This window comes from Colobus angolensis, unplaced genomic scaffold, assembly GCF_000951035.1.
Source record: "Colobus angolensis palliatus isolate OR3802 unplaced genomic scaffold, Cang.pa_1.0 Scaffold316, whole genome shotgun sequence".
NCBI lineage: Eukaryota > Metazoa > Chordata > Mammalia > Primates > Cercopithecidae > Colobus > Colobus angolensis.
In genome coordinates, this window is record NW_012116444.1 from 941200 (window position 1) to 962052 (window position 20853).

The 20853-nt window shown below is 41.3% G+C and overlaps 1 protein-coding gene across 1 annotated transcript in view; it reads left to right on the top strand.

Moving 5' to 3' along the window:
• ARHGAP19 (Rho GTPase activating protein 19) overlaps positions 1-19802 on the top strand; it is a 91446-nt gene extending 71644 nt beyond the window's left edge. The window contains exons 7-12 of the mRNA XM_011951196.1: positions 804-869; positions 3309-3500; positions 7651-7749; positions 13403-13513; positions 14062-14140; positions 17151-19802. Of these exons, the coding sequence (XP_011806586.1) occupies positions 804-869; positions 3309-3500; positions 7651-7749; positions 13403-13513; positions 14062-14140; positions 17151-17161 (558 nt within the window). The 3' untranslated portion in view covers positions 17162-19802. The remainder of the gene's footprint in view (positions 1-803; positions 870-3308; positions 3501-7650; positions 7750-13402; positions 13514-14061; positions 14141-17150) is intronic.
• Positions 19803-20853: the final 1051 nt, after the last annotated feature.

The following is a 20853-nucleotide window of genomic DNA, read 5'->3' on the forward strand; positions in this document are numbered from 1 at the left end:
TGAGACAGAGTTTTGCTCTTGTTGCCCAGGTTGGAGTGCAATGGTGAGATCTTGGCTCACTGCAACCTCTTGTCTCCTGGGTTCAAGCAATTCTCCTGCCTCAGCCTCCTGAATAGCTGCGATTACAGGCATATGCCACCACGCTCAGCTAATTTTGTATTTTTAGTAGAGACAGGGTTTCACCATGTTGGTCAGGCTGGTCTCAAACTCCTGACCTCAGGTGATCCGCCCGTCTCGGCCTCCCATAGTGCTGGGATTACAGGCATGAACCACCGTGCTTGGCCATTTTTTAGTAATTTTTTGTAGAGACGGGGGTCTCCCTGTGTTGCCCAGGCTGGTCTCAAACTCCTGGGGTGAAGTGATCCTCCTGCTTCTGCCTCCCAAAGTGCTGAGATTACAGATGTTAAATGATATTTTCTACACTGTGATTTTAAAATGTGATCTGGAGACCACTTGTAATTTGTAAGGATTTGAGGGGGTGGTTTTTGTCAGATAGAGACATTCCTACAAATGTCTATATTTTTGTCTTTGGCTTAGTTGAATATATACATGCCATGTTTGATTTTTAAAGTGGCAACAACTACATTGGTGTCTTCTCACAGTTTTTCCATCAGATTTGTTGAGGTATCTATTTGGTGGCAAGATAAAGGAAGCTATAGAGGGGCTATGAATTTTGAGGATCTTTGGCACTTCTAAAGTAATCCGCTGGTCACATGATTTTGAGAACCACTGTCCTTGTGGCCTGAGAGAATGTTATATCCTAGTAATCACTGGGTTTTGATTTTCTTTTATGTCCTGCCCAGGCTCCTGCTTACATTCGGGAATGTGCCAGATTGCACTATTTGGGATCCAGAACTCAGGCATCAAAGGTAAGAATAGGAATCTGCTCTTAACCCAAACAAGGAGAACGTTAAGATTGGTGGAGTTTTAAAACAAAGTATGAAGTCAAAGTAAAAGCTTGGAAAATAAGTTTTTAGTATTATAGCTCAAAATTACTTAGTCATTTTGCCATAATGGAGAAGACTAAGAAGTAAGTTATGTATTAGAATACAAATGCTCCACATGTGAGGTGTGGTAGCTCAGGCCTGTAATCCCAGTGACTCTGGAGGCTGAGATGGGAGAATTCAAGTCTACAGTGAGCTGATTGTGCCACTGCACTCCAACCTGGGTAACACAGTGAGACCCTGTTTCTTGAAAAAGAGTCCCCCCCCCACACTATTTTTATTTGCTTTCAGAGACTCTCCACTGATAGATGGTGTCCTCTGTGTAAGACTGATGACACAGACCCTGTGTTTCAAGGTTTTTCATAAAGTCCTTCTGATATAAATAATGTGTGAATAGCAAATGTGTTAAATATTTTATAGGAATGAAAGGACAATTTTATCAATTTTATGTAATTCCTATTTTAGGTTCATTGGTATGGTAAAACTCTATCAAATGGCTAAAAGACTTGAGACTGTATGAGCTTAGATAGATAGGGAAATGTATAATGCTTATTCACAAGATTAGATATGATAATGATTTTTTTTTTTTTTTTGAGACAGGGTTTCACTCTGTCAGGTAAGCTGGAGTACAGTGGCACGATCTCGGCTCCCTGGTCCTCTCACGTCAACCTCCTGAGTAGCTGGGACTATAGGCATGCACCACCATGCCACTCATTTTTGTATTTTTGGTAGAGACAGGGTTTCACCATGTTGCCCAGGTCTCAAACTCCTGGGCTCAAGTGGTCCGGCTGCCTCAGCCTCCCAAAGTGCTGGGATTACAGGCGTGATCCACTGCATCCAACCTAGATATGATTATTGAGTTTTAAAAGTAAGACGTTGTGGCTGGGTGTGGTGACTCATGCCTGTAATCCTAGCACTTTCAGAGGCTGAGGCAGGCGGATCACTTGAGATCAGGAGTTTGAGACCAGCTTGGGTAACATGGCCAAACCCCGTCTCTACCAAAAATGCAAAAAATTAGCCAGGTGTGGTGGCACGCACCTGTAGTCTCAGCTACTTGGGAGGCTGAGGTGGGCGGATCACTTGAGCCCAGGAGGCGGAGGTTGCAGTAAGCCAAGATGGTGACACTGTACTCCAGTCTGGGTGACAGAGTGAGACCCGATCTCAAAAAAATAAAAAAAGTGAGAAGTTAGACACTTGACCTTTATGTGCCTGCTTGGGTCTCTTCCAAGCATACTTTCCTTTCTTTCCTGTTCTAAGCCTTTTAAAATAAACTTGCACTCCTGCTTTGAAAAAAAAAAAAAAGTCAGAAGTTAAAAACTTTACAAGCACTTTTTGAGTACTTAAAGTTTTCAAGTTCTATTCATCCTGTCATGGTTAGAAACTTAAGTTGTCCACTTGTGCTATTTTTTCTGCTCCTATTTGTTTCTCCCTCTTATTCAGCAAATATTCAGTGTTACCAGGAAAATCGTTTGTATTTGGTTTCAACTAGTTTAAATGGAGTGTGGTTTTTTGTTAGAGAACTGTTTTTGTTCCTCTAGCACTGCTGTCTAGTTGTCATATTAAGTTGCCATGTGTGGGAATGAGTATCAGCCAAGAGTCAGAGCCCTTGGGCTCCCAGGTGGGTCTGTCACTTTAGTATCCAGATGACTTTAAACTTACAGTTTAACCTCAGTTTTTTTCCTCTGTCAGATGGGAATCATGATACTTTCCATGCTTACCTTGTTGAATTGCTGAATAAATTAATGAAATTAAAAGATGCTTTAAAAACTGGACTCTTATACAAATACAACTCTTGGTGGCAGTATTCTAAATGCACTTAGGTTCTCTGGGCAGGTCATGGGAGTGGGCTATTAATATAACCATATTAGGCCGGGTGCGGTGGCTCAAGCCTGTAATCCCAGCACTTTGGGAGGCCGAGACGGGCGGATCACGAGGTCAGGAGATCAAGACCATCCTGGCTAACACGGTGAAACCCCGTCTCTACTAAAAAAAAATACAAAAAACTAGCCAGGCGAGGTGGCGGGCGCTTGTAGTCCCAGCTATTCGGGAGGCTGAGGAAGGAGAATGGCGTAAACCCGGGAGGCAGAGCTTGCAGTGAGCTGAGATCCGGCCACTGCACTCCAGCCTAGGCGACAGAGCGAGACTCCGTCTCAAAAAAAAAAAAAAAAAAATATATATATATATATATAACCATATTAATAGGTTCCTTGTTATCTGATAATAGTGTTAAGATTTTTCTTGTTCCTGGACATAGGAGTATACCATGTCACCACTCTCCCTTTTTTTTGTTCCAGATTTTTGTAAGAACCCCAAAACAAACGTGGCAGGATATATTAATTTACTCTTCTTTTAAATTTTCCTTAGGATGACCTTGACCTGATAGCTTCATGTCATACTAAGTCCTTTCAGCTGGCAAAGTCTCAGAAACGTAACCGGATAGATTCCTGCCCTCACCAGGAGGAGACCCAGCAGCATACAGAAGAGGCACTGAGAGAGCTGTTTCAACACGTTCACAATATGCCAGAGTCAGCAAAGAAGAAACAACTTATTAGACAGGTGCCTAAAGGCAGGGAAGTCGCGATGGGGCTTTAGGAGTGTAATCGTGGTTGTAGAATCAGTAGGTCATATTGTTAAGAATCTCATTTAATTTTTGGCTCAGCCAAGAAAGCAGGCTTGTCTGTGGAATCTCCACGGCGATCTCTGTGCCACTGCTCTGCTAGAGAAAGGAGTGGAGGCTCTTGATTTCTACAGGAGTGGAGGCTCTTGATTTCACCATGTTGGCCAGGATGGTCTCAATCTCCTGACCTCGTGATCCCCCCACGTTGGCCTCCCAAAGTGTTGGGATTACAGTCGTGAGACACCGTGCCTGGCCCACTCCCTTTTTATTTATAGTCATGTGTCACTTGATGATTGGGATGTGTTCTAGGAAATGTGTTTTTAGGTGATTTCATTGTTGTGTGAACATCACAGAGTGTACTTGCATAAACCTACATGGCGTAGCTTACTACACACCTAGGCTGTATGGTGTAGCCTGTTGTTTCTGGGCTACAAACATGTACAGGATGTTACTGTATTGAGTACTGTAGGCATTTGTGACAATGGTAAGTATTTGTGTATCTAAACATCGGAAAGTTACGGTAAAAATACAGTATAAAAGATAAAAAATAGTATACCTGTATTGGGCAGTTACCATGAATGGAGCTTGCAGGACTGGAAGTTGTTCTAGGTGTGTCAGTGAGTGAGTGGTGAGTGAATGTGAAGACCTAGAACATTGCTGTACACGACTGTAGGCTTTATAGTCACTGTACACTTAGGCTAGACTAAACATAACATTTTTTTCTTCAATAATTAATTACCTTAGCTTACTGTAACTTTTTTGCTTTACATACTTAAAACTTTTTTAACTTTCTGACTCTTGTAATAACACTTAGCTTAAAACATAAAAACACTATGCATCTGTACAAAATATTTTCTTTATATCTTTATAAGCTTTATTTTAAAAACTTTTAATTTTTTTTGTAAATTTTAAAACTTTTTAATTAAAAATTAAGACACAACCTGGGCGTGGTGACTCACTCCTGTAATCCCAGCACTTTGGGAGGCCAAAGTGGGAGGATTGCTTTAGGCCAGGAGTTCGAGACCACCCTGGGCAGCATTGACCTTGTATCCACAAAATATAAAACAAAGTGAACTGGGCTTGTGAGTGTGTGCCTGTAGTCCTGCTACTCAGGAGGTCTCAGCCTCAGCAGGAAGAATCACTTGAGCCCAGGAGTTTGAGGCTGCAGTGAGCTGTGATCCTTCCCACTGCACTCCAGCCTGGGCAACAGAGCGAGACCCCGTCTCTAAAAGATAAAAAAAACCCAAAACTGAAGACACAAATATACACATTAACCTAGGCCTACACAGGATCATTAATATCACCGTCTTCTGCCTCTACATCTTATTCCACTAGAAGGTCTTCAGAGGCAGTGACACTCGTGGAGCGGTCATCTCCTATGATAACAATGCCTTCTTCTAGAATACCTCCCGAAAGACCTGCCTGAGGCTGTTTTATAGTTATCTTTAAAAAAAAAATAAGTAGGAGTGCACTCTAAAATAATGGTAAAAAGTATAAATAATGATAAAAGTATAGTATAGTAAATACATAAACCAGTAACATTTGTTATCGTTTTTTTTTTGGAGATGGAGTCTCGCTCTGTCACCCAGGCTGGAGTGCAGTGGCGTGAACTTGGCTCACTGCAACCTCTGCCTCCCGGGTTCAAGCGATTCTCCTGCCTCAGCCTCCCGAGTAGCTGGGATTACAGGCGCCTGCCACCACGCCTGGCTAATTTTTGTATTTTTAGTAGAGATAAGGTTTCACCCTGCTGGCCAAGCTGGTCTTGAACTTCTGGTCTCAAGTGACCCACCTGTCTCGGCCTCCTAAAGTGTTGAGATTACAGGTGTGAGCTGCCGTGTCTAGCCCATTTATTATCATTATCAAGAATTACGTACTATATATAATGGTATGCACTAGACTTTTATACAGCTAGCCGTACAGTAGGTTTGTTTATTCAGGCATCACTGCAGTCATTTGAGTAACACATTGTGCTGTGATGTTAGGATGGCAGTGATGTCATTAGGTGATAGGAATTTTTCACCTCCATTATAATCTGATGGGACCGCTGTCATATGTGTGGTCTGTCATTGACCAAAATGTCATTATGCGGTACATTATTGTATTTGAAACTTATTTGTGGAAGAAACTATATTGTTTTCCATAGACTGAGTTTTTTTTTTTTCTTTTGAGACAAGGTCTAGCTATGTTGCCTAGGCTGGAATGACGTGATCTCAGCTCACTGCAACCTCTGCCTCCTGGGTTCAAGCCGTCCTCCCACTTCAGCCTCCTGAGTAGCCAGGACTACAGGCGTGTGCCACCATGCCTGGCTAATTTTTGTATTTTTTGTAGAGACGGAGTTTCGCCATGTTGCCTAGGCCTGTCATAAACTCTTGAGCTCAAGTGATCTGCTGGCTTTGGCCTCCCAAAGTGCTGAGATTACAAGCATGAGCCACTGTGCTTGGCCTATAGTCTGGATTTTAATGATTGCATTCCTGTGATGTTATTCAACATGTTTCACAGTCCTCTGTTCATGCTATAAATTGGTAGTTAGATCTATTTCTAGAGGTTTGATCTGATTGTAATTCAGTTTTTCAGGCTAAGAACCCTTTATGTGTGGTGTATACTTTTTTTTTTTTTTTCTGAGTCTGTTGCCTAGGCTGGAGTGCAGTGGCACGATCATGGCTCACTGCAACCTCAACCTCCCTGGGCTCAGGTGATCATGATCCTCCCACTGCAGCCTCCTGAGTAGCTGAGACTACAGATGTATGCCACCATGCCTGGCTAATTTTTGTATTTTTAGTGGCGTGTACTTTTTAATATTCATTTTAAAAAGGCTCTGGATACACCTTGCTAAATACGCTCCCAGAACATTTTGCCAGGTAACACTTCCCCGAGTTGGATATGAGAGAATTTACCTTACTGTACCCTTGCCAACATCAGGAACGATGCATTTTTACTTGTCCCAATTTATTCAGGAGGGATACTTACTAGCTAAGCTCTTTAGATGTGGCTGATTTTTCTGCTTGCCAAGATAATTAACTTTGAGAACCTCTTGGTAGTTTTATGTAAAAGTAATTTTTAACCTCCAGAACTTGAACTGATAAAATTTCCAAATTTTTACAATTCCGAAATTTTAAAAGTATAGTTAGAAAAGGCAGAAGAGGCTGGGTGTGGTGGCCCACGCCCGTAATCCTAGCACTTTGGGAGGCCGAGGTGGGCGGATCACCTGAGGTCAGGAGTTCAAGATCAGCCTGGCCAACACAATGAAACCCCATCTCTACTAAAAATAGAAAAAATTAGCTGAGTGTGGTGGTGCACGCCTGTAATCCCAGCTATTCGTGAGGCTGAGGCATGAGAATTGCTTGAACCTGGGAGGCGGAGGTTGCAGTGAGCCGCAATTGTGCCACTGCACTCCAGCCTGGGCAATTGTGTGAGACTCTTGTCTCCAACAACAACAACCAGAAAAGGCAGAAGAGTAGAAGAGTTAAATGCTATATTATTATTACTTTTTAAGTGGGAAATGAATGGCTAATCAAAGCATTGAATAAGATTATTCAATGCATTGGGTCTTCTCGTTTTCCATTTTAGGTACCTCCAGAGAGCTGATGTTGATAGCATTGACAAGTCTGCATTCTGATGTATTCCCTCTGACGATATTGTTGGCCGGCAGTCATGATAGATGTCCATTTAAAGAGTTTTAGTAACTTAAAAAATTTCTGTATGCAATTTATGTTAAATTAGGAACTGTTTTAGATTGTGCCAATAACTCTGTGGTTCCAAGATGCTTTGTTGCAAAAAAGTCTTGGTTAGCAGCTGAGGATCGTGGGTAAGTTTCATAAACTCTCCAAGTCTCAGTTTTTTTGTCTGTAAAATAGGCACAGTAATTGTACATTCAAGGAATGTGGCGTGCAGAGCCCCTCAGAGCAACTGAATCCAATACTTTTGGCATCATCCTTTCTGACTTTGTGATTTGCTTGTTGACCTCCTAATCCATCTATGCACAGACTCAGTTTTTCCTGGACTTTTATTTACATTTAGCTATTAGTTGTCACAGAATGCTGTGTCTTGATGGGAAAATATTTATAAAATGTTCTCTATGTTTTCTTTTAGTTTAATAAGCAGTCATTGACCCAGACACCAGGGCGAGAACCTTCTACTTCCCAGGTACCAAAGAGGGCTCGTTCACGCTCCTTCAGTGGGCTTATTAAGGTAGGTATGCTGGGCTGTCATTTTCAGCATTGATTTTTAGGAAATGTAACAATGTGATTTTTCGTATGCATAAAAAGTTTTCTTCTGTTTTTGGGGACCCTATAAAGGGCTAATTTATAAGGGGGTAAAGACAAAATGTTGAAAAGCTTTTATATTGCAAAGCGCTTTGCCGTGTTTCACATCAGAGAAGGAGCTCTGTGAAGTGAGGAGTACTAGAAGTAAGGGTCCTTCCTTTTCTTCTGGGGCTGAGGACAGAGTCTGCACTCCTGAGCAGTGTAAGCGGCCTCTTTTGTTTTCTGACCTGCTTCAAGTTACACACTTTTTTATGCAATTTGGTAAACTTGTGGAGAAGTGAGGAAGTTGTGACAGACTAGGGAAACTGTTAGAAAACTGAATTTTCTAATAGACTAGTGAGTTTTGATACCCCAGATTTTTGTGAGCTTAATATTTTTAACAGTTGTACTTTCTTCCATGTATCAAATTCAGTAAAAATCTTGTTTTTAAAACAAATACAAAATATGCTTCCATGTTATTGCTGCTGTCACGGTGTTTGCAGATTAAATTTACAAGTCTTCAGACTATCGGAACTTGTAGTGAAGGAATATTGCCTTCAGGTGGCAGTAGATAACTTGATCATGGGGTTCAAATTTCCATGCATGAACTAAGGCAAGGTTTCGGTTAACTTGGAGAGAGATTAGTACCATACACTGCTTTTCTTTTCTACTTTTCTTTTTTTTGTTTTTTGGATTTTCTTTTCTACTTTTCTTTTTTTTGTTTTTTGGAAGAGATTGCTGCCCCCAAAGCAATGTGTATCCTTTTTTTTATTTTTTTTATTTTTAGTTCTGGATACATGTGCAGGATTGCAAGTTTGTTATATAGGTAAATGTGTGCCATGGTGGTTTACTGCACCTGTCAACCCATCACCTAGGTATGAAGCCCAGCATGCATTAGCAGCTATTTTTATTTTTAAAAATTTTTTTGAGACAGAGTCTCACTGTTGTCGCCCAGGCTGGAGTGCAATGACACGGTCTTGGCTCACTGCAACCTTCCCCTCTTGGGTTCAAGTGATTCTCCTGCCTCAGCTTCCCAAGTAGCTGGGATTACAGGTGCCTGCCACCATACCCGGCTAATTTTTGTCTTTTTAATAGAGAGGGGGTTTCACCATGTTGGCCAGGCTGGTCTGGAACTCCTGACCTCAGGTGATTTGCCCACTTCAGCCTCCCAAATTGCTGGGATTACAGGCATAAGCCATTGCTTCTGGCCAGCTATTTTTCTTAATACTCTCTCTCCCCCAACTCCACCCCCCCAACAGGCCCCAGTGTGTGTTGTTCCCCTCCCTGTGTCCATATGTTCTCATTGTTTAGCTCCACTTTTTTTTTTTTTTTTTTAAGGTGGAACCTCTCTCTGTCACCCAGGCTGGAGTGCAGTGGCTTGATCTCGGCTCACTGCAGCCTCCGCCTCCTGGTTTCAAGCCATTTTCCTGCCTCAGCCTCCCAAGTAGCTGGGACTACAGGCATGTACCACCATGACTGACTCATTTTTGTATTTTTAGTAGAGATGGGGTTTCATCATGTTGGCCAGGCAGGTCTCAAACTCCTGACCTCAAGTGATCCACCCACCTCGGCCTTCCAAAGTGCTGGGATTATAGGCATGAGCCACCGCACCCGGCCAACTCCTACTCATAAGTGAGAACATGTGGTGTTTGGTTTTTTGTTCCTGTGTTAGTTTGCTGAGGATAATGACTTCATTTTATTTTGATTTTTTGGTGTTTTGCCCTGCTTTTCTTTTAAAAATTGTTATTAAGATCTATAATTCCAGCCACATACGGAGCTCTTTGCTTAAAATTTAAAATTTTTGCCCTAAAAATAAATAACTTGTAATATTTATTTTTTTATTTTTGAGACAGGGTCTTGCTCTGTTGCCCAGGCTGAAGTACAAGTGGCACTATCATGGCTTATTGCAGCCTTGATCTCCTGGGCACTCAGCTATCCTCCTTCTTCAGCCTCCCAAGTAGCTGGGACCACAAGTGCATGCCATCAGGCCTGGCTGATTTTTAAATGTTTGTAGAGGTGGGGTCTTGCTGTGTTGCTGGTCTTTTTTTTTTTCGAGACAGAGTCTCTCTCTGTGTCTCAGGCTGGCGTGCAGTGGTGTGATCTCAGCTCACTGCAACCTCCACCTCTGGGGTTCAAGTGATTCTTCCACCTCAGCCTCCCGAGTAGCTGGGATTATAGGCGCCCACTACCATGCCTGGCTAATTTTTTGTATTTTTAGTAGAGACGGGGTTTCACCATGTTGGCCAGCCTGGTCTTGAACTCCTGGCCTCAGGTAATCTGCCCGCTTCGGCCTCCCAAAGTGCTGGGATTATAGGCGTGAGTCACCATGCACAGCCTGTGTTGCTGATCTTGAATTTCTGGGCTCAAGCGATCCTCCTGCTTTGGCCCCCTAAAGTGCTGAGATTACAGATGTGAGCCGCTGTGTCTGTAATTTTTTTTTTTTTTTAAGGTATAGCTGTTAGCATTTACAGATTCATCTTACTGTAATTTTGGTCCTAGTTATAATTTATAGATATCTAGAATTCACTCTCAATCCTGACCTGGGGCCAGTAGCTTCTAGGACAATTAGGCTTAGTTGACATCAAAATTTCCTTTGCCATCTACAGAGTAAAAAGGCAACCCCTGGATTGGGAGAAAATATTTGCAAATCATATATATGTTTAGGGGTTAATATCCGTAATAATCTAAAGAACTCCTGTAACTCAACACAGCAAAAACAACCTCATTAAAAAGTGGGCAAAGGCTGGGCGGATCATGAGGTCAGGAGATTAAGACCATTCTGGCTAACATGGTGAAACTCCATCTCTACTAAAAATACAAAAAATTAGCCGGGCATGTTGGCACGTGCCTATAGTCCCAGCTGCTCTGGAGGCTGAGGCAGGAGAATCGTTTAAACCCAGGAGGCGGAGGTTGCAGTAAGCCGAGATTGCGCCACTGCACTCCTGCCTGGGTGACAGAGCAAGACTTCGTCTCCCAAAAAAAAAAAACAAACAAACAAAAAAAGGAATTAAATAGACATTTCTCCAGAGAAGATGTACAGATGGCCAAGAAGCACATGAAAAGATGTTCAACGTTACTAATCATTAGGGAAATGTAAATCAAAACCACAAGTAGATACCACTTCACACCCCCTAGGATGGCTATTATTAAAAAAAACCAAAAAAACCAAAATAACAAATGTTGATGAGGATGTGGAGAAATTGGAATCCCTGTGCACTGTTGATAGGAATGTAAAATGGAGCAGCTACTGTGGAAAACAGTAATGCAGTTCCTAAAAAATTTAAAGAGAATGACCTTATCATCCAGCAATGCTACTCCCGGTATATACCCAAAAGAATTGAAAGCAGGGTCTTGAGGCAATATTCGTACACCCGTCTTCATAGCAGCATTATTCACAATAGCCAAAAGGGAGAAGCAACCCAGATGTCTATTGACTGATGAATGGATAACAAAACTTAGATATACAGATAATGGAACATTATTTGTCCTTAAAAAGGAAGGAAATTCTGACATATTCTACAATATGCATGAATCTTGAAGACATTATGCTAAGAGAAATAATCCAGTCATAAAAGGAAAAATACTGTATGATTCCACTGAGGTACCTATGAGTCAGGTTCGTAGAGGCAGAAAGTAGAGAAGGTGGTTGGTTGTCAGGGGAGCTAAGAGTATGAGGAGAATGGGGGGAGATATTTAATGGGTACAGTATTTCTGTTTGGGAGGATGAGAAAGTTCTGAAGATGGATGATGGTGATGATTGCACAACACTATGAAGATACTTAATACCACTGAACTGTATACTTAAACATGGTTAAAATAGGGGCTGGGCGCGGTAGCTCACACCTGTAGTCCCAGCACTTTGGGAGGCCAAGGCGGGTGTATCACAACGTCAGGAGATCGAGACCATCTGGCTAACACGGTGAAACCCCATCTCTACTAAAAATATAAAAAATTAGCCGGGCATGGTGGCAGGCGCCTGTAGTCCCAGCTACTCGGGAGGCTGAGACAGGAGAGTGTCGTGAACCTGGGAGTCAGAGCTTGCAGTGAGCCAAGATCGTGCCACTGCACTCCAGCATGGGTGACAGAGCGAGACTCAGTCTCAAAAAAAAAAGGTTAAAATAGTACATTTTATGTTGTGTTTCTTTTATCCCATTAAAAAAAAAATCTCTTAGCTAGAATCCTAAAAGTGCATTTACCTGCTTATTCAGGGCTAGTAAAATGAACATCCTCAGTTTATTCTCATTTTTTTCTTCTCATTTGGAAGAATCTATCATTCCCTCTTACTTCCCTGTAATAGAGATGATTGATAATCAGAAAAGTTATAGTCAGATAAATGTTTCTCTATGTATTAGTCTTTTTTTTTTTTTTTTTTTTTTGTGAGACAGAGTCTCACTGTGTTGCACAGGCTGGAGTGCAGTAGCATGATCTCAGCTCACTGCAACTTCCGCTTCCTGGGTTCAAGTGATTCTCATGCCTCGGCCTCCCGAGTAGCTGGTATTACAGGCATGCACCACTATGCCCAATTAATTTTTGTATTTTTAGTAGAGACAGTATTTCACCATGTTGGCCAGGCTGGTCTTGAACTCCTGGTCTCAAGTGATTCACCCGCCTCAGCCTCCTAAAGTGCTGAGATTACAGGCATCAGCCACCGCTCCTGGCCTAAAATATTATTTTTAATTTGTGTTTTCCCTCAGCCTTATCAAGGTATAGTTGACCATCTAGCCTGTCTCGATCCCTTTTTTGGCTAGAGTTTTTTCCTCTAGAACTCCTCTCATGTAAATTATTTATTAAATCAGAATGTTCTGAATATTGCTGCTGATATTTATAATGTAGGGTTTAATGTTCTAGTTTTGATATGTTCTTTTTTTGGAATTCAAATTTATTCTCTAAGGGAAAAAAAGAAAGATTTCTCCAAAGATGGTAGAATTGTCACTGTTGGCGGTTACATAAACTACATCATTTCTAAGCTGTTCCGAGATGAAAGAGTTTTTAGTCTTGCTCTGAATGTCAGTATAGTCATGTGACCCCCTTAAGAAGGCCTTTACCTTCTTGTCGCTATATTAGGAACTCTTATAGAATGTCTCCAAATGTTCCAGTCCTGTGTGAGTAAATGACAGGGAGGAAGAAGTGCCTTAGAGAAGAGCCAGCCTAAGTATCCCTTAGTGGTGAGTAGGGGGGAGGGACTTTTTAAATAGTTGCCAGAGACAGCACATCTTTGGAGAAAAAATTATATGATGAGTAACTGGTGTTTCTATATTGTGAGTTAACTGGTCTCAGAAGCATACTGTAATTGACCTATATTAGCTTGTTTAAATCCACTATAAAGTTGCTTCTAACCTTTCAGCCCTTTTAAATGTGGAGGAAAAGTGATCACTTAAACAAAAGTAATAATTTGGGTTTTTTTGGTAACATGCTTTGGCCTGTCTTGTGTAAGATGGCCTGAGAGGGTCCATACAGAGTTATCAGAATGCTGAGATTTTTTTAACCCAAGGACATTACAGTTTGGAAGGCTAGTATACAGTTTTGAAAGCTATACTAGCCTTCACCACTATTGATACAGTAGGTGTTTATAAATCAAATGTTTTCTGTTCTTAAATCAGCGGAAGGTCCTGGGAAATCAGATGATGTCAGAAAAGAAAAAGAGGAACCCCACTCCAGAATCTGTGGCCATTGGTGAATTGAAGGGAGCCAGCAAAGAAAATAGGAACTCAGTAAGACACTGTTCTTTGGACTGTCTGTCTGTGTGTTTATATTTGTAGAAAAGAGGAAAATTGATATACTGTCATCTGTTTTACTGTGTTTCTTTGGGCCATTCAAATGGCTTTTTCTCAGTCCTTTCATTTATGCTACCTTTTTTCTGTTGGTTTTCATTGATTCATTCAACAAACAACACATTTTGAGTTCAAGAAGGATATCACTAGTCACAAGCAGATGAGTAATACCGTACAATAGCTCCTTAAACAAGTGCTGGAGGAAGCAGTTAGTTCTTACTGGGAGATTCCACAGGTGACAGGTGACATTTGAGCCACAGGTGACAGGTGACATTTGAACTCTTCATTACCTGTGGGGTGGTGCTTCAAGATATCCTAGGCATGCCTACTTCATTAAGCCAGCAGTAAATCGGTTAAGATTATGAGATATAAATACGTCAGTCTCAGAAAAACTCTTTACATTGAAATTAAACAAATTCATTTAGTAAAGTCTGTCTATAGGAATGCCATTAGAACATTGAAACCACTGTACAATTTTCTTATTACAGTTATTTTCTGGCTCTCCAGCTGTCACGATGACACCAACAAGATTGAAGTGGCCTGAAGGGAAGAAAGAGGGGAAAAAAGGTACTAATTGTACTTACTCTCTGTTCTTACTAAATGTAATTCCTTTCTGCATGTAGTCAGTAGCATTTGTTTGAATTCCCAGGATAGTATATTTGTAGTCAGAAGTGACATAAAAATTGCAAGACCAGGTCCTTGCCCTTGAGTTTATTCCCCAGATGGTTATTGAACCATCTACTCAGCATTGTCTTGGGTGCTAAGGGGTAGAGCTGTGAACACAGACCTACATGGTCCCTGTGTTCTTGTACAGACAGGACACATGGGGAAAATAACTTAAGAATACTTGCGAAGCAAATTAAAAACAAGTGTAAATGGATTTGTGGAACCAAGTTCAACAGTGCTGGGAGCATGCTTATGGAATAGTTAGGCTCCTTTTCTGTGTAGGCTAGCCCTAATTAGTGAAGCTTTCCAGATCAACAGCTCGTGCCTAGGAATCCTGGACATCATATCATATGTACAGCATATTTTGGGGGCTATTTAGGACAAAGAGGACTGTTTAATGCTGGGACTGCTGATTGTCCCAGGCTCTTCTGGTAAAAGGCTGCTGTGCCTTCCTCTGAAGGAGCCAAGTGGGTCAGTGGAAAGGCTGTGAGATTTGTGGTTAGTCCTGATGGGAATTATCATTCCCCTGACCCAGGAAAACCATTCATTCTCACTGAATTCAAGTTTTCTCCTCTGAAAATGAGGATAAAAGTTACATTTACTTCATAGATTTATTAATTTATTATGAGGCTCAATTGAAATAATGTTTTGGCAGCACATTGTCATTGTTAAAGCATGAACAAGTGGTTATAGTTGTTACTATAGAAAATGGGCTGAAACCTGGTCTTGTTATATAAGGCTCATGTGGCAGCTGAAGTGAGTCTGGTTTGACATGATCGTTTTATCGCTGGGACATGAGCATAATTACTATTTGAGATATCAGCAATAGAAAGAGAACAAAAGCCTAATCCTTTTGGATAAATTATTTTCTGGAAAATTAGATTTCAGTATATTCTTCTTACTTATCCTTGAATGAATTATCTAAACTCTCTTTTCTTTCCTCCTTGCTTCTGTCTTCTATGCTGGACTGTCTAATTGAGACAAGATGGGTGTTTGAGTTTTTTGTGTCTAAATATTTCTGTATGTCCATGAATCAAAACCAAGCATAAGTTATTTTTGAAGGCTACATTGTTTTGTATCAGTTACACCTTTTGTTGCTTTCATTTTTGAAAGACATCTGGAAATTACATCTTTCTGTATTGACAGCTCTACCTTGGAAAGAAAGAAAGGCATTTTTTAAAAACCAGTTTAATATTTCACCAGTAAGCTTTAGGGCAGGGATTCTTGACCTTGTCATCTGTGGACTTCCTAAATGGTCTAATAAAGTTCTCGGTATTGTTGATGGAATCTTTTATGTAGGTACGTATGTGTGTTTTTCTGGGGGAGAGAATATATAGTTCTAATGAGATTCTCAAAAATGTTAGTAGTTCAGAGAAGTCGAGATAATGAATGGCCCTCAATTGGATCAGGCAATGGCACTTTCACTTTACTGTCTCCTGGTCACTTCCTCTCTCTGGAAATGCCTTCCTAGTGTTATGATGCTATATTATTCTCGTTCTCCTTCTTCCTCTTTAATTGTTTTCCTTATCTGCAGTGGCTTACTGTTGTTTGCCTATTCCACTACATCTTTATTTTTTTCATCGCTCTATCTTAAGTTCTCTGCTCTTTTCTGCTCTTGCTTCTCCTGCCTCTTTGCAGCTTGGTCTCCTTCCACTGCTCAGCTCTGCTCTCTGTATGATAACTGCTTCCAGCCTGGCAACTCCAGGTCTGAACTCTCTTCAGACGTTGACAGTCTCCAAGCCCACAGATCCAGGTACCTGCCATATATTTCTTTTACACAACAATGAATACACAACCCCAGAGTTTTTGATAGTGATGTTTATAATAAAAGTAAAATATTCTTTGAAGAAGATAATGACATTTTATTACTATGATCAACAACATAATCCAAAAAGACTTTTATTTAGTACAGGATTTCTCAACCTTGGTGCACTACTGACATGTTGGTTCAGATAATGCTCTGTGGCGGGAGCTGCCATATGCATTGTATGATGAGCAGCCTTCCTAGCCTCTACTCCGTAGATGCTGGGAGCATCCTTCCCCCTGTTGTGATAAGTAAAAGTGCTTCTAGACATTGCCAAATGTCCCATGGGGGTGAGAAGGCAAAGTCACCTCCACATGAGAACCACTGATTTAGCACCTCCTTATTAATGGCCATTAGTTTCAGTAGTCAAAATCTTACCATTCTTCAAAGTCTAGCCTAAATCTCACCTCTTCTTTGAAACTTTCTCTGGCTAATGCAGCTAGATATAATACTTTTTCCTTTGAACTTATTAATGCTACAAAAATATTGACACTTAGTATGATTTACTGTATTTACTTCACATGTGTTGTCTTGTCTCTGTAACTAGTTTCTCTTCTAGAAGACAAATGTCAGACTTAGTGTATTTGTGGCCTTCTGTCTCCTGTTCTTCTCTTCCTCTGAAAAATGACAGTGCCTTGTGCTGAGTCGACTTTTAGTAAACATTCACTGTTGAGAGGGGTAGTGGTGGTAGGAGCATGAGTTCTGCATTCAGCTGGGCTTGGGTTCCATTCCCAGTTTTGTTGCTTAATAGCTATATATTAGTCCTCGGGCAAGTGAACTGTGTAGGCTGCGGATTCTTCCTCTGTAAAATGGTAGGAGTAGCACCTCATGTACAGGTTATTGTGAGGATAAATGATGTACGTAAATAACTTCGAGCAGCACAAAATATGCACTTATTCTTAGCTGTTATAGCCATTAAGATGATTTAATGAACGAGATTATGTCAGGCAGATGTTTATTTGGTAGAGTCACAAATTCTTAATTAAACTCATTAGCCCTCAGTTTGGAGCAGATACTAAATGTAGACCCTGTGGCTTCTGAATGGGATGTCTGCAAAAAGAAATATTTAAGAACATGTCTAATGCTCTTGTTTTTCCTTCAACCTAGGATTTCTCTGAAGGATCCAGAGTTGTCTCCTATGGTCCATGCAGAATTTTCTCTTTAGTGGACAAGGTGTTACTCCTGCCCACAGCAAAGCTTAGACTTGCAGCTTGCTTGCTGCATTTTGAATTGTCAAGGCCAACTAATACCGTGACCCGACTGATACCTCTAATCCCACTCACTGGATGATGTTTGCAAGCTGTGCCTTCTGAGAGACTGCTTAGGCTCTCTCTCTCTTTTTTAATGTTATGGGGAAACCACTAACTGTCCAGCCAACTTATATAGCACAGTAAGGTGGGCTTCAGTGCTCATTCAATGTGTTTAGGCAGATTCCACTTTTGAAAAAAATATGAAATGTGTGCTCAACTGCCGGTAATTTTTGAAAAAGCACTGTCAGTCCTAGTGGATTGATGTTATTTTTAATGCATATTTTGGGTTTTTCTCTGTTTTGATAGTGTTGGGTATTTGGTTGTTTTTGTTTATTTCTTTGTTTTAAAAGCCATGTTTTTGGATGGGCTCTAAGCCAGATGCCTTTCCCTTGTTTTCACTTTGAGCTTTGGGAAAACTCTTTATCTTATGAGGCTGTCTTCCTCAATACCTAATTTGTGTCCAAAGAATTTATAGCTTTTCTGGACATTTTTTATTATTTCTTGGGTCTGACACCAGAGTATTTGACCTGCAGTATTGAAAAAGATAATTCAGAATGATACAGTATTTTAACAAATCTTAATTATTAAATTCTTTTCCTTCCTTCCTTCCGTTTTTCCCTCCCTTGTCCATCTCTTTCTCTTTCCCTTTCCTCAGTGATGTCATAATAATTGTGTTTTGCTGAACTTGTTACCTTCATTCAATTTCCTCTTGACTAAAACATCTCTGGTGCCAACGTAATACTTCTGAACCAAATCACTGTGACTCAAGAAAAGTCACTGACAGCATAGTAGAAGTTTGCTAAAATATTTGTATGTGGGGGAAGCTCTGGAGTGTGCCTAGGAGGGACTGGCTGCCTTTATGTCCCAGGATGAGTCTTTATGGGTGGGATTATATTGCACCCTCTGAGGGTGCAGGCTAGACCGTCTCCTGAGAACGAGTTAGAATCCGAAAAAAGAAGCCAGCAGCAGCCTCTGCAGGGTTGACAGGATTTAAAGGAGAGAATGTTCTTATTTGGAAGCAGCTGTGGCTTATCACCAATGTTCAAGGAGTGTTGCTGTGCCGCCCTCTCCTTGTCAGAAGGGGCACAGGTGGTAATTTGGAGATGGGGCCCGAGCTTCTGGTTTTTGGATTTGGTGTGTTCACATATGTTGGATGGAGCAGTGGCATGGCTTCGACCTAGTATGAACTGGCGTCTGCCCAGAGAGCAGCACGTGGCAGGGGAGAATGCTCAGGTTTGTGCCTGGCTCTGTGGAGCTCTATAACCCTTCTCACCCTGTGGGTTGGAGCCGAGTCAGGCCACTATGGGGAAGCAGTTGCCCCACAAAATGTAGTTTGCTGACCTATTTCTAAACTGTTGAATATGCTGCACCATTGCCGAAATGAAAGATGACTGGAGGAGCAGAGTTTGGCCTTGTGCCCAGCTGGCAGCCCTCTCTGCCAGCCTTTCTGCTGCTTTTGCTGCTGTAACAGCAATAGTGGAGAAAAATGTAAAATTTGGTCTTCCAGCTTAATAGAGTGTGAACAATAGATGGTTAGGAAAACAAAACTGCTTAGCAGCCCCTTTCTCTAGAGTAGTTTTATGTCGTTTTTAAAAACACATATTAGCAAATTCATTTGCGTAGGTTTCTATTACATACTTGACTTTTTTTTTCTTATTAAGAAAATGAAATCTCTTACACCAGATAGCAGTTAATTCAAACAGAAAACACTTTTGGTATCACCAAATTGAAATGGTGTTCTTCCTTAACTCTTCCTTCTTTCCTTTGTTTCTTTAGATGTGCTTCATCCTGAAGTGGTGCTGTGGTCTGTTAAACAGGGCTGGCATCAGGTAGAGGGAGCAGAGTGGTGACCTGATAGCTCCTTGTCATCGTGTTAGTTTTTGGTTCTATTTAAGGGAAGTAGCTGAGATTTAGACGGATGTAGATGCTCTTTGGGTGAATGGAATCAGAAAGCAAGGGTTGTGTTCTGGGGTGAGGGTCGCGAGAGAGATATTTATTACATGCACATGCCTTTATATAGCCGGTCTCCTTGGGTAGTTTGTGTGTGTTTTGTTTATTTATTGAGTATGTTTTCCCTTGCTTTAGGGGTTTATAGGTCATTTTTCTTAATAGAAGCTGTGATTGACTTAGAATCCAAATTTGAGGAGTAAGCAGCATAACCTTCTACCTTGTAATATGTAACTATTCTAATTCTGTGGAATCGTACAGAAAACACAGACAAAACCCCTTTTATTATTTGCCACAGAAGGCTGCTGTCTCCCTTCTGATTTGGTGGGCAGGTATTGTTTTTGAGCCAGTATTTAACAGAGTTTTTTAATCTATAAGATTTTTTTTGAATCCATTTCATTGTGTTTGTTTTTCATGTTGGAACAATCTCTTTGGAAGTGCCTCTTCTTGTGGTTTTTACAACTTCATTTATTTCTAGGGTCACCTGTGATGGGCTTTGATGTGGTGTCAATATGGGGCATTGTGTTTGTGCCAGGATACACATATTAAACTGTAGGCCACCTTCCTGGTCCAGACTGTACTGTGTGAACCCCACTGACTGAATTGGTGAGAACCATAGGTGTTGGAGTTTATCACCTTTTACAGTGATAAACTTTTGCATTGGGACCAATGAATGTGGTGTGGAAAACCCTGCCAGCAGTGAAAGAGCATCAGGAGATACTGACTCTTCCTGAGTGCCAAAATAGGAGCAGGTAATGAATCGTAACCAAAACTACAGTTGATCCTCCACAAAAGAAAGCTGTTTACCCAGAATGTCCTTCCAGAGTCATTCAGGAAGGATAAGGGAACACCCTTGGGAAATGGGCTAGTGGAGGGCTGTTGACTACAGTGACACCTGGGTGCTCCAGAGTTATCTGTTCTGTTAACCTAGAACAGAACAGTCGATCCTAGAGTGTCAGAACAGAGCCATTCTCTCCTCCTGAGCAGGAATGTTTCCGTTCAGCTTCCCTCACAGGAGCCTGTGTTAGCATACAGTTGAAAATACTGCCTTCTAGGAGAACCTGAGGTCACTGGGAACGTGCCCCACTGTGACTGGCCATGCAGCCGGGTGATTTGTAGGAATAGATGTCTCTAGACTCTGTCTTCTTTCCTATAAGGCCTCATACAGATGCTTGAGGCTAATGGCCCCCACTCTGAGATCATTTTTGTGTAGAACTCCTTTCCCCAGGAGAGAGCCTTATCTCTGCCCTCCTTTACCCTGAAACCTTCAAACAGAAGACAGGACCTAGATCTAAACCTAGATACTAGCATTTTGTGGGATTGTCTAGAATTTGGGAAAGATTTGGGTTCCTAAGATGCACAGGCTTTTTACACCAGTGGTGATTAACTCAACTAAAACTCTCTGTAGGAAGTTAGCTTCCCTAGACAGCTAATGCTGAGATCTTCTACCAGCGTAGAGTTGACAGAAGCAGGCCAGCGAGGAGATGTGGGACATAATAGCCTGAGTGCTTGGGTTACCATGGAGACTGGAGTATGTGAGGCCATAGCCTATGCTAAAGAGCCATGGAGCCCTCCCCTGGCCATGTCTGGGGACAGATAGAACCTGTGGGGGA